General features: G+C 39.8%; 1 protein-coding gene across 4 annotated transcripts in view; it reads right to left on the bottom strand.

Moving 5' to 3' along the window:
- Positions 1–14,958, bottom strand: part of B3GNTL1 (UDP-GlcNAc:betaGal beta-1,3-N-acetylglucosaminyltransferase like 1) — a 329,218-nt gene that overhangs the window by 26,410 nt on the left and 287,850 nt on the right. For all 4 annotated transcript variants that reach the window (XM_044983307.1, XM_044983308.1, XM_044983309.1 and 1 more), the window contains one exon: positions 10,679–10,814. In XM_044983307.1, the coding sequence (XP_044839242.1) occupies positions 10,679–10,814 (136 nt within the window). The remainder of the gene's footprint in view (positions 1–10,678; positions 10,815–14,958) is intronic.

The following is a 14,958-nucleotide window of genomic DNA, read 5'->3' as shown; positions in this document are numbered from 1 at the left end:
AATGGTATAATAGTAAAACAACATTTAACAGATATAAAAGATGCCCCATTACTAGCAGCAGATCATGTTTGTTAAACTTTTATCCCATTATTGTTCCCACTCCTAGTGCAAAAAAGTCATTGGTGGAGGAACTTAATTCTTGCAGGGAATATAAAACAATACCTTGGATTCCTGCTCCAAGGATCCGAGCTATCTTTTTAGCAATATCACTGTTGTTATGGATAACTTATTTAATTATTTTTCCAACTTTGTGACCAAAGAATAAACTGTTCACCTTTCAGCTAAGATAAAAGGGAAAGCTTTATCCAGGCTTAATTCCCAAGGAATTAAGTTGAAAATTCAGTTCCAGGCCCTGAGATGACGGGCATTATTGTGCTGAGCATCAGCATGATTTTGTTCTTAAATAACTATAAAAAAGTCTTGATCTGTCCATGGACTGTACCCAATGACCTTTCCTGTATGACTAGGTCCTTGACCACCATATTACCTCCCCCATGTACCAACTACGGCCACTACCTGCTGCAAAGTATAAACACCATGTGTTGGCCACTCTACACATCCAATCCTGAGGTCAGGTGACATATGAAACTCCCAGTAAAGGCAATAAAAGAAAGCATGAAAGAATCAAGCAAATACAATATATGATTTTACATAGCAGGTAAGTATATGAGACAAATTTCCCTTGGAAAATAGGGTTGATTCAACCAGAGTTAAAGTTTTCTTATCAGAAAAATGAATGCCTAACACAGAGGTATCTTTATATGTAACTTCCAATGGTTTCAGGCAGTTTAAACCTGATAACTATACTACTGTAAAACACATTAGCCTAGAATAGGTAATTCTTCCACCGGATTATACGCCATGTGGGTGGTCTATGAGACAGTTGATTATTTTTCTGCCACCACTATTTATTTTTTAATTTAAAAAATGTGTGTCCGGAAACTGGATACAGAACTTGCACCCAATTGTTTATGCAATAAGCAGAACTCAGAGCATCAGGCTTACATGACCTGTTTACTTTAGACTAATAGGCTTAACACAGTCTCTCTTATTTATTTTTCTCCACCAATTAATTCCAATCTTGTGTCTTTTATGAAGACCATCCATGTCTGCAGTGCTGTAACCTGCAACCTATGAATTATAAAATAATGTAATGACTGAAAAATACTCTCAAGCTTCTTTGCTGCAACTAGAACTACACGCTAGATCGTAAATAAATGAGTTAGTTACTCTAAGGCTTATTTACTGCTTTCAGTTGGCTCAAAAGCCAAATAGCCACTATTAGGAAACAACAGAATGCAATATTGCAATGGCTTCTGAGTATCTGTAATTGATTTATCAGATCACTCTTTGGTTGTAAGAAAATGAAAAAGTGGCAAAATATTTTTTGTTTTGATAATACTGTTTTACTCAAATCTTCACAATGCCAAAAGAAAAGATTGCTACTTTTCCAAGCTAAAATACAGCAAGGGAAAAGCGCAATCCCTGCAGCTACCCATAAGTCATCAGTTATACAATTATTATGGGAAACAGTGCTTTATTGGCATGGCTCACATAATATGTAAACAAATGTAGCATTAAAACCAAACCAAAACAATACAACACTCTTTCACAATAAAAAGTCTATCTGGATCAAATTCCAAAATCCTAACTCTGACAAATCTCCCTCTGGGGGAGATATTCCACATTTGGGGAAGAAGAAAACATTTTTCTGGCAGGTTGTTTTTAACAAAAACAGCAGCTGTTTGAAGACAGTTACAGACTAAAAATGCTAGATAGTGTTGCGCACCCACCTTCCAAAAATCAGGACTCTTTAAAGTCTCTCGATTTGGGGACTCCAAAATTGAGGAACCCCAAATCACTAGCCGCTTTTGAAAATCCATCTAGGGTGGGAGTTTCCAGTGAAGTCACTGCTTAACTCTGCTGCCAATGAAGTCAATGGGAGTTTTACCATTGATTTCAACGGGAGCAGAGTTAGGCCAACACAGAGCACTTCCTGGAACCCCCAATACTAATATACAGTACAGGAAATCAAGAGGATTCACTTTGGAATATATTATTTATTATTATTTTTGCAAAACTAGTTTTTTGAAAGTGTCTAAGAGTTGTAACAAGAGGAACAGTAGCTCATTTCATACTTGATGTGCCTTCTGATTTCTTGTTCACTACAGGAAATGGCATTTTACACTTTCTCTTCTGCTCATCGTTGTATTAGAATTTCCAGTGGTAAGGCCTATGCAGAGTTTAGCAACCTAAGAATACTACTTTTGTTAGCAGGGTCTTCTTCACAGTATTTTCTTTCCTCACGATTATATTTCACCTTGAAAATGAGCTTGATATCAGTTGCAATGTGCTTTACATGTAGGCTGATGATTTACAGCATGCTGTGGACCCGGATTATAGCAAACTGAGAGAGTGAACTCTACAATGAAGTACAATGACTCTGCTACTTGATTTTCTCTACCACCTCCCTAAACACTGTGATGCACAAAATGCAATGCTAGCTATAATGAACCTCTACATACAGTAAAGCTGTTATTTGAAAAAGCATACTTTACTGTAAGCTAGAATCATGGGAATAAGCCTTAGAAAACTGTACAAAACACCTACCAAGTCCTCTCTAGCACATTTTCCCTAGACTATATATTGCAGAATTATGATAGGGGATTTCATTGCCTGGACTCACGTATCCTTCATGTATTTTAAATCTCTGATGAGCTTCACAATCCTTCTCTTTGTTCCAATTTTTTACATTGATAGTTGCTTGAAGGCCTAGGGATTATTTTAATATACGTTTCTGAAAAGTAAAATCTATTCTTTCAAAACACCTCAGAAAAAAATAACTCAGAGTGTAAGCATCATAGTGTAATAAGAGAAAGTGAAGTTAATGTCAAACAAAAAGAGACACCATGTCAGATGTACAGGCCTTCCAGTCTGTCCCAACTGGAACCACAAAGCTAATGAGCATGACCATTCTTACAGAAGATCCAAAGATCATAATCAGCATCAAAGTGCCAATCTCATTCCACCTGTTCATCTTTACTGCTGAACCACAGGAAGTGGGTGTGCCTTTTAATTCCAAGCATGTGCTTCACTTATCAGATCTGAGACACTGCTCGGTTAGGGACAGCATTACTTTCCTTCAATACACATAAATATAACAATATTCCTCATCAGAAGGCTGCAAAACCACTTGAATGCCAGAATCCAGTCCCTATGTTATAGCCAGCATACAATGTAAACACCTCTAGTCATACACACAATCCCTTATTACATGCAACAAATAGCTCTATTCACAGAAAACAGCTTGGGATCCACTTGTAAGTTTCTCTTCTCCAGAAATGGAGGACGGCCTTTGGTCATTTCTTTAGCAGCCAATTCCTATTAAAAATATTGAGATTGCTTGTGCCTCTGTCATCTCCTCTAGTTTGTTTTAATTGATTCAATAGCTTGAAAATCCAAGCCTGACATGCGATGGCCAAAATGATTAAAATGCTTTGAAACAGATGTAATACCTTCTCTAAAATTACACTCTCGTGGTCTGGTCTTAATCACTGGGCTACACAGGCATGTTACCCTATACAGGAAGGGTCTGTCCAGCATAAAAGTTGTACCAGTATAGTACAGTTAAAGTGGTAAAACTCCCCTAGTGTGAGTGCAATTATACAGGCATAAAAGTGCTTATTCTCATATGGGATGGGAAATAAGCTACACAAGGTATCTTTCTACAATTATAACTGCATCCAGATTATGAGGGGCTTGTACAAGGTGAACTAGTTCAGTAAAAGAATCAGACCCCAAAACAAGAGTTATGCCAGTAATATTTTCAATTGCAGACTAGGCATAAACTGCAGTCACTGTGCTGCAGCATCTGTACTGCAAGTGCTTCAGGTACTGAACATAATAGCTTTCAGAACGGGAATGGCAAAGAGATTTCCTTGCTATCTTTAATTCATAAATCATATTTCTGTTAAGTCAATAACGTGGATGTTGGAGGCAGGGAGTCTCCATGTACAGGCTCTCTACACCTGGGTTTTACTGAAACTTGGACTTCCCCACTCTTATTTCCTGTTGCCTTCTCTCTTTGAGCTCTCCTGTAAAACAGGTTCATAACAGCGCAATTTATTGATTCACTAAATGCAGGGGTGTAAGATTGCTTTCTTCTACTTATGTCTCTAGAGTCTCAGTTCTCCCATCTTCCCTCCCTGAGGCCCTTCATATATTTTAAATATTTTGAAACCACTGCAAAAGTTAGAAGTTTTCTGAACTTGTAGTACAGGTACAGGACTGTAGTCTCAGCCCAGACAGATGACCCTGTTACTGATCAACCATAGCACCTTGCAGATAGAAAAGGTCAGTATCAGACTCAAGCATTTGATTTAAAACTATTAAGTGGATCGATAACATGCTACAAAGAGGGGGTTCACAAGATACTTTCCTGATACGCTATTGATGGAAATAGTTGTCATACAGAGGCTTTTATGGGGTTGGGTTAGCCATGGCATTATGGGTGCACTTCTAGAGATGCTATCCCCTAGTAGCTTAATTAGCATAACTAGAGCTAGCGCTTATTCATTGCTTCTCTCACTGTTTTTCAGTTAGCTGCTTATGTGCTGTTCTCTTTGGAGCACTATTTCCAGCTGTGGCTTTAGGGGAATGGTACAGAAACAGAGCAAAAGTATTCCTTTTAGCTGAGGTTTGACAAACAACAATAGAATAGACAAGACAGCACCAAAAACTCCCTCTAGGCATACATAGCATCCCAGAAACATTTGGTTTCCATCTTCAACTGCACATTACAGACAAAACGGATGTGTTTTAAACAAAAAAAGGTCTGTTTAGTTTCACTCTTGCAGAAATGCTAACACTACCCCACTGTCAACTGTTTGAATCAAGAAGGGTACAGTCAGGAAGCAGCATTTCCTTAAGAATACTGAGATACTGGCAATCAATTCATTAAAAAAATACTAGTTAAACAAGTGTTGTTCCTGCTAGGTTACTATCAGGCTAGCATAAACACTAAGCTTGGAATTCATGCCCGGACTCTTTGGAGACAAAACATTATTTCTTTTAATCACCATCACATTCTTAGGGAGGAGAGGAGGATATTAACTAGGTGTCCTTTTTCTTTAGAACATAGTCTGAAATGTGGCAATTTTTAATTGAGGCAATTTTCAAAATACACTTGGATAACATTTTGCAAGCATCTCTGAACAAAGGAAGACTGATGCTTCCAGAAAATGCCAAGTTCTGTTTCTGAAGCAGTAGTGCTGTTAAGTACACAATTAGTATACTTTTCAAATACTTCATATACATCTAATAAATATAGGCTATCCTGCACCTAAGTATATCAGACACATCCACTGCTTCAAAAGGGTCAACAGCTCAGGAGAAGCTGCATTATGATTTCCACTAGACAGCCCAAACCGATTAATCCCCATAATGAAAAGTCAGACACATTTAGATTTTTGCATTGCTCCAACCAGAATCTAATCTATAAATAAAATGTTCACAAGTGCATATGTGACTAAGGAGTCTGAGTCCCATTTTCAACACTGAATTATGCACTACAGAGACTAATTTTTAATGAGGCGCTAATACTTTGATTGTAATAGGACACAGCAGTAATAAAGTTGAATATGGGTAAAATTTTAGGCCCTAAGCATGTATGTCTAAAAGTCATTAGCGTACAAGTGATGTACCAGATTCTACACCTATTTATGCTAACACAACTTCATTGAAGAAAATGGTGTTGCACTGGTCTAGTACAACAGATTTTGTTGTTAATGTTCTATACTAAAGTAGGCTATTTTCAATAGGTGACACATTTTCATTTGGGTCCTTGGGCCTTCACTTAGTATTGTGGTTCAGTACCTGACTACTTGTAGATTCAAGAACACGGAATACCACTTTCATGTCTTTACTATAAACCAGAGTATATCTTTCAGATTACCCTGTAAAGATAATTTCCCTATATCACCCTGACAAGATCATTTTATGATTTTAGGCTGTAAAAGGTGAAGCAAGAATTATTTAAAACCTCTGAGCATGTGGAATTTTGTTGTTTAAAGTATTTGGTACCAGTTAGAGATTAGTCATGCAATACTTGACAGATTTCTGAGGAAAAGTAAAAATCAGATACTTTGGGTATTTTTCTCTCTTGATTTAGACAGAATCTGATCTGCTTTGAGTCAGATATAGCAAACTATAGTAACTTGTTTTTTTAAAGGCAGGCAGTGTGAACTCGTATGGTATGAATTGCTTGGCACTGGGAGTCAGGAGACTTTGGCTTTGTTCCAAAGCTTTGCCACTGACTTGCTGTGTGATCCTGAGCAAGTCACTTAGACCCGTAGTTTGAAAAGCATCCACTGATTTTGGGTGCCCAGTCTGAGACACCTAGGGCTTGATTTTTAAACATGCTGAGACTCTACAATGGCAACTGAAACCAACTGAGATTGCTACAGAGACTTTGTTTTAATCGCTAGTTGACACTCCCTCTTAAAAACGGCCATGGTATGACTATATTTTACAAGAATTTTTCTGCAGAACACCACTGAAATGAATCAGACAGTGGTGTGCATTTGGCATGAACACCTGCAACAGGTGAGTGTGTTTCCTAGATGTAGCTGGTATAGCATTTAGTAACCAATGGGTTAATGGCTAAAGCCATGTTTCAGTACCCAAGTACAGCATACTGAAATATGCTTAATTAAAACCTTGATAGAAGCAAAATAATATCATGGTCTGAAGCATTGCCAAAGCAAACATTATACAAAGGTCAGATGGAAAGAATGTCAGGATCCCAGTTAATTAGAAGCACATCATCAGTGCTAGAGTATTGCTGACGCAGGGATGCTCCATACTGCACAAGGGATAAGTTGTCCTAGGGTCTTACCCCCACTTTGAGCTTGTGAGTTCAGAGATGGGGACCCGCAGGTATTCTCCCCCCACCCTAACCCTTAGGGTAGGTTTCCTTCTCGCTGCCACCACTCGATTAATTCGGTGAATCGAGACACCCCTCTCACCCCCACTTTGAGCTTTTGGGTTCAAAGATGGGGACCCGCATGTATTCTTCCCCCACCCTAACCCTTAGGGTAGGTTTCCTTTTCGCTGCCCACCATGTCATAGGTCTCACCCCCACTTGGAGCTGTTGGGTTCCAATGTGGGGACCTGACTTGGTTTCCCTCTAAACTAAAATCCTAGTTTAGATCTAGTAAGCTGCCACCACTCAATCAAGAAATGTGGATTGAGACACAGTCCTTCCCCAAAATCCTAGGGGATTCCAAGAGCCCCAAATCCATGGAGTTCTTACACTCAGGAGAAACAAACCATTCCCCCTGCTTCCTCCCCCCTCCCTTTTCCTAGGAGAGATACCGGGATCTAACTACAGAGGGATACCTCCCCCTTCTCTTTCCCTGAGAATCCACCCAAGGAAAGACCAAACAAGTCCTTAATAGAAAAGAATTTATTAAAGAATAAAAAGAAAGTAACTTGTCTCTGTAATTCAAGATAGAACAATACAGGGTCTAAGCTTATCAATCTCTGGAGAGAATTCCCCCTTTCTCAGTAAAAGCAATATCAGCAAACAGGAATAAAGCATTTCCTTTAGCAAACACACAATTGCAAATATAGAAATCAAATCATAAGACTAATTTGCCTTTCTAATTAATACTCACTATTAATTAGTAGGAACTACTCCAGGAGAACTTGGAGACATGACTGTCCTCTCTTAGATCCAAAAAGAGTTCTCACAAAGAATACAGACAAAGGCTTCCCTCCACAGAGATTTGAAATTATCTCGTCTCTGATTGGTTCTCTGGTCAGGTGGTCACCAGGTACTACATGTTAACCCTTTACAGGTAAAAAGGGACCTTAACCCTGATCTGTTTATTTATGACATAAGTCTTACCCTCTCAGCAGCAAAACAGCTCAAACTATACCATGAGACTCTTCTTGCCCTTTTCATCTCCTTTGTGATGGCATCCTCAAGTTATCGCTGTTTACTACAGCACAGGATATTTAAGTAGTTGTCAATTGCATCACAGAGTTAGAGAATCATTCTATCTTAAATCCAGCTGCATTTTAGATTGGTGTCTATATACATATTTAACAAAGCTAAGGAGGTGATGGGTGACATTATGCAGTCTATATGGTTTTATAAAAATTTAATAAGTGAATATAATGTAACTGAGATATGCTCAGTTCATGCAAAAGGTCTCTTGTAAGGTATCATTACAAATCTTATAATCTACTGAGTGTAATCATCCTATTTGTATAAATGTACCACTCTTGTATCTGAAACTAGAAATATAACTCTGAGGGCCTATTGTAATTATGTAAAGTGTGGGCCATTAATGGTGGTTTGGAATCTTGATGACTCCCATTAACTAGGACTATTGTCTGCAAATGGCTGGGTTTTACCTGTAAGTCTTCCTGTATACCTGTGTGCTGGCAAGTGGGCAATGAAGTCTTGCACAGTGACATGTGATCATGTCACCTGAACTGGAATCCATCTTTAACCTGGTGTCTTTCCATTGAGAAGGAGGGGGTGGGAACTCAGAGAGGGACAAAAGGATGCCCGCCTTATGCAAAAGATATACAAAGGGGTGGAAGAGAAAAAAGGGGGACAGGAGAGCCATCATGAAGAATCCCCTAGTTACCACCTAAGCTGGAACAAGAGCTGTACCAGGGAAAAGAATTGTGCCCAGGCCTTGAAGGTGTCCAGTCTGAGGAAAAAACTTACTGAAGCATCTCTGACGGTGAGATTATCTGTATTCTGTTTGATTAGATATAGATTTGCACATTTTATTTTATTTTGCTTGGTGACTTACTTTGTTCAGTCTGTTACTACTTGAAACCACTTAAATCCTACTTTCTGTATTTAATAAAATCACTTTTTACTTATTAATTAACTCAGAGTATGTATTAATACCTGGGGGAGCAAACAACTGTTCATCTCTCTCTATCAGTGTTATAGAGGGTGAACAATTTGAGCTTACCCTGCATAAGCTTTATACAGGGTAAAACGGATTTATTTGGGTTTAGAACCCATTGGGAGTTGGGCAACTGAGTGCTAAAGACAAGCACACTTCTGTGAGCTGTTTTCAGGTTAACCTGCAGTTTTGCGGCAAGTAACTCAGACCCTGGGCCTTTGCTGGAGCAGATGGGAGTGTCTGGCTCAGAAAGTCAGGGTGCTGGAGTCCTGAGCTGGCAGGGAAAACGGGAGCAGAGGTAGTCTTGGCACATCAGTTGGCAGCTCCCAGGGGGGTTTCTGTGATCCAACCCGTCACAATCGGTTGCAACACAAAAACCACAGACTTTTTCTGGTTTTCATTTCAGAAGTTCTTGCTTGGGTAGTGTCACTAAACACCCTCCCATCTCTTACTGATGAAATTATTTCCTAATTCAAAAAGGGCCATCAGCTGGAAAGTGTGGTGAACTTGAGAAAGTTAGGGGAATTCACACAGCACTTTGCAAAATACTGACTACATACTGAGTGCCTTTTTATAGAAACCTCACAGACTCATGCACACTGCATCGAGGGGCCAAGATGACTCAACACTTTGAAGCAAACTGTTCTGTCCTTTTTACTGAAGTAATTTTTCTTACGTGTCCAGCATTAAACTTCTCATTAGTTGCAGTTACTTTACCCACTGCCTCATTCACAGATAAAGAAGGATGGCAAGAGATTGGGGTTCAATACCTGCTACCACAGACTCCTTATGTGACTGTCTCCCATTTCCACCCAATGAATTCTACTGTGGGTGTATTCATTTGTTTTACTTTCTTACTGGATGTGTGTGGTTTGAGGACCACTGGATTAATCGGGTTCTCATGTCTTCATTCTCCTGCCTTCTTCCCATATTTTTCATAAAAAGACATTAAAATGAATGTTTCAAGACTATTTATAGGAAACTGACATATGACATTAACCCTGGAGCCTTTATCTTACAAAGTTATAAGACAAGAAGAAAATGATATGAGAGCAAGGTATTTTAATTCCCATATAAATCTCTCCTGAGCAAGATTCTTTCATTGCCAATTCTAAGTAACTACCATGTTCAGAAAGAAATGCGTTATAAATTAAATCCTATATTCATGTACAACATTTTCTCCTTTATGTTTAACAATCATGATTTCTACGGGAGGATATAAGGCGTTTATTCCACATAACACAAACCAGATTACTTAGCATGTCATGAGGACCTTGTCCAGTATTCATTTACGTCATGAGGACTTTGTCCAGTATTCACTTCAGGACAAAGATGAATATTATGCACATATTAAAAATTTCAAGCCAAGATATTTTAGTGCTGTCCCATCCAGAGAGTCCTTTTCCTTTAGTTCACCTGGAACTGCGAGGTGGTGTGAGGCTTATACAGCAGCAAGACCATGAGCTGTGACATACGGTCTGATAATTTATTACATGCAGTCACCAGCAGGCAAACACAATATAACAGTACATCAGTTGGAAGAGAGATGAATACCATGATTTAAAAAAAGACAGCAGCACAGCTGACACACAGACTTGGAAACGAAGAACATTTTTGAAAAACGCTAGGGACACACGTTATGCTACAATGACCTTAACCATCAAGGAGCTAGTGGGCAAAGGAAGGAGAGAAGAAACTGCTCTTTTTACAACTTTTACCCACACTTGATTTTCTTGACATCTCACCTTTTTCTGATTAGCTGGTGATAAGCTTCTATAGAGCTTCCTGCCCTGTTTGCCAGCATTCCAAATGGTGAAAGATGTCCAGTGCTTGAGGGCTCTGTCTTCCAGAAACCTGACTCGGTGATTCCAGATGGTTTCCCTGGGGAATTGGAAAAGAGGTGAGTCTGGCCCCTAAATGCATTAACAATGTAAGAAATAGCACTGTCAACACAGACTCACTCTTAATGCAAAAAGCACACTGAAAGATCACACTAGCAACAATTCCAGTGGAAATTAATGCTGTGGCTGGAAAAAGCATCTCTTGTTTAAACATTAAACTTGTTGTCCCTGCCTCTGGGGGTGGGAGACTATGTTCTATTTACAGTATTCAGTTCATATGACATGCTCTTTCAATTAACATTGAAAGATTTTGAACAAACTAGAGTACTTTGAACAAACTTTGAACAACCTACATTTCTTCTTCTCCATCTGCTAGCTCCAATGGGCTGCTCTTCCAGAGAATCCTGCAAGTAGTGGACAAAGTACTCTACTAGCAGAGGGTGGCCAAATAACGTTATAAGCGAACATTGTACAACTTTAAATGAGTATGTTGTCTAATAGATCAGCAATGTAACAACAAAACATCGTTAACCGGGACGACTTTAAGTGAGGAGTTACTATAGTAGGAAAAACATTGCCATAAAATTCCTATAAGGGTAAAATTTTCAAAAGCACCTCAATGATTTAGGAGCCTATGACCCATTTTCATTAATGACTTAGGCACTTAGAAACCTAAGACCCATTGAAAGTCAATGAGATTTAGGCTCCTAAATTGCTTAGGCGCTTTTGAAAATTTTACCTTAGGTGATTTATCCCTATGTGATTTAAGAGCTTAAGTCCCATTCACTTTCAATGAGACTTAGGCTCCTAAGCATCTAAGTCACTTTTGAAAATGTCACCCTAAATAATTTGTAGCATTTCCCAATCAGGGTCTGAACAATTCACTACACTAGCATTCCCTTACATGGCTACAAGTCAGGATACATTTTGTAAAGTTGTTATTGACAGGTTTTGACTACCATGATCTCAAACTTCTGCAATCATGTCATTCTTATCCCTTTGTTCTTAGGCCTGTACAGCCTCCCTATTTGCACCACAGCCCAACCCCTTTTTTGGCAATTTCCTTCAATAACTGAGGGTGGAACATGCAGTCTGTGTCCTGAAAGATATTGTTAGCTGGTCTTCCAAAAATGCCTCCCACTTCTCCCAAGAAATTAACTCAGGGCCCAAACCTGTGAGAATCTGAGCGCCTTCAACTACACTTGAGAGAGCTCAGCTCCTCATGGCAATGGACAGTAAAATGAAACAGGTCTACAATGGTCCAAAACTTTTTGAACTAGGTCTCAAAGCATCCGGTAGTGGAGCCTACTGTCATTCTATGCTCATTCTATGCAGCATTGAATGTTACAATTTTAGGAGTAATAACAAGAGACTTTGACTTGAGGTAATTCTTTTATAAGATGATTTTTTTAAAGACAGCTCACAAAGATGTTACTATCTTTAATAAATTATTACAATGAGGAATACTCAAGTTTGAAAACCATATTGCTGAGCTGAATCCAGAGGTGAAAGTGGGCCAGTACGGCATACCGGTAGGAAGTGGCCACCGGTACGGGCCCATGCGCAGCTGATGTTAAAGCTGTACAGGCCACTTGGGGGGAGAGGGGGCCACACAAAAGGGGCAGCTGCCCTGGAGTCCAGCGATTTATAAGGGCCTGGGGCTCCCAGCCTCTGCTGCCGTGGCCGGAGCCCATGGCCTTTAAATTGCCGCCAGAGCCCCGGGTGGCGCAGGCTGGGCAGCGCTGAAGGGCTGGCTGGGGGAGGCTGACCTCCAGCCCCACCCCTTCTGCCCTGCCCCTTCCAGGGGCCCAGAGCGTGGCCCCCATACTGGTAAGACATTTAAGTTACTTTCACCCCTGGCTGAATCAAAATAATTGAAAAGACATCTGGATAGTGAAAAGCTATATTTAGAAAACTGAAATGTTGATAGCTCTCCTGAAAATTACAGTATATAAAACTCCTTCTAAATAATAAACTCCTACATTTCCCTTGACTAGTTTCCTAAAACCCTAAAATGTTCTAATTGAAAACACGACTCGGATGTCAAATGTTCTGGTTATATATAGGTTTTCCAGCTATCTATAATTTCTTTCCATGTTACTTAAATATAAAACCACTCCTTAGCCCTGACCATATCCTTGGTATTTTTTTAAAATATAAGAACCTCAACTTTGCCTTTCAAGATGTTGTGCCTCTTAGCAGTGCTAAAATATAGCAGAACTAATTGCACCATATAAATACACCATCCTTCTAACTACTAGTTTCCCACAAGTTAATACCATGGACATTTTCTAGGGCTTTTAACGGATTTATATTTTAGAGTTTTAGATATTTTAGCCATAAGAAGTCCAAAAATATCTCGAAGTGCAGAACTGAGGGACAAAGGAGCTTTTAGTGCTTGTACTCTGCTCTTTATCTGAAAAGATGGACTTAGGCCTGTCATTCCCAAAAGTTACAATGTTATTCTTTAAATGCAAGTGAGTGAGGCCGAAGGGGTGTGTGTGTGAGTGAGTGAGTGTGTGTGTGAGAGAGAGAGTGTGTGTGTGTGTGTGTGTGTGTGAGTGAGTGAGAGATCCAACAGAACATGTTCTGTGTCATAAAATACAGTTCCCTGTTACTAGACTGTTTCAGTGAGTGAGTTACTGTGGTATAGTATTAAATATCTTGAGAGTCACAGTAACTTCTTGCATTAAAATGGTTTCTTTAAAATTATCTACAACGAAGAGTTGAGCCACACCATAATCCTTCCTGAGTTAAGAGTGTGACTCATTTTCTGTTTTAAGTGCAATTTTGAACTACACCCAACTTTGCCAAAACCAAATTGACTGACCAAATTTCTCAAATGTGTAACTGCCTAAGGAGAGTGGATTGTTGTTTGTTGAGGGAAGATGAATTTTGATATTTACTGGACAATGAATTTGTGACTTGTTCTTTTGCGGGGGAGGGGGGGGGGAGGGGGAGAGAATGAGGGACAGGACCAACATATCTTAAAATGGCCTAATCTAGAAACTGCAGTTGTGATTTGTTCATTTATTCTCAATGAGAATTCATGCCCTGGAGTGGTTTTTTTTGTTTTGGTTTGGGGTTTTTTGGGGGCCGGGGGGGGGCAGGGAGTTGGCTCGGTGATTAATTCTCAAATTATTCATTTTGTGCACATCTGGGAACTCTGAATTCTCTACAGACTCTGCCAGGCATATGCTTAACTTGAAGTGCTTTGATAAACCTGCAGGATCAGCCTGACAATGATTCCTTAAAGTCTAACGCCAAACCTGCCAGGCTGCAGGACATGAAGTTCAGCTTGAAGATTATCTTCTCATAACTGTTGTTTCCTGAGCTGTGTTGCATATGTCCATTACACTGTAGTTGTGTGCGCCTCTTGTGCACTGGTGCCAGAGAGTTTTCCCTAGCAATACTGGTAAGGGGGGGGGGGGGTCCTCCACACACCACCAAGCTCCTTGTGTCTCAAAGTGAGGGAAATAAAAGGTGGCGTCGCCCTACCCTTTTTTCAGTTTCTTCACACTGGGAACCAGTGATAGCCTCTGCGGTGTTAGGGAAAGAGAATGGGTGTGTAATGGACATATGCAACACATTTTGAAGAACAGCAGTAGCAAGAAGGTAAGTAACCATTGTTTTCTTTGAGTGCTAGTGTGTATCTATTACACTGTAGGTGACTCCTAAGCCATTACCCTAGGTGGTGGGTCTCAGAGTCTCATCAGAAGAGGGACGGTAGGACTACCCTGTCAACACTGGCATCTTCCATTGATACGGCAGACAACGTGTAATATCTGGAGAATGCATGAATCGAAGGCCACATTGCTGCTCTACAAATGTTCATAATTGGGATGTTTGCCACAAACACTTCCAAGGTCAAATGTGCTCTGGCTGAGTGTGCCATAAACTTGCCAAAAGGCATTAATTGTATTCCTTCGGCAGCATAATGCACTGTAATGCAGCTGGTGAACCATTTTGAGAGTCCCCAAGTTGTGACTGGATGACCTCTCATGTTCTGCGTAAGAAACAAAGAGCTGGAAAGAAACCCTAAAAGGCTTTGTTCTATCTAGGTATCAAGATAATGCTCGATGAACATGTGGAGTCTTCACTCGTCCTTATACATATGTGGCTTCAAGAAGAAAACTGGGAGGCAGATGGACTGATTCAGGTAGAAATCAGAGACCATCTTCAAG

Source organism: Mauremys mutica, chromosome 12, assembly GCF_020497125.1.
Source record: "Mauremys mutica isolate MM-2020 ecotype Southern chromosome 12, ASM2049712v1, whole genome shotgun sequence".
NCBI lineage: Eukaryota > Metazoa > Chordata > Testudines > Geoemydidae > Mauremys > Mauremys mutica.
Note: the sequence above shows the minus strand (reverse complement) of the source record. Positions and strands in the feature narration are given on the sequence as shown.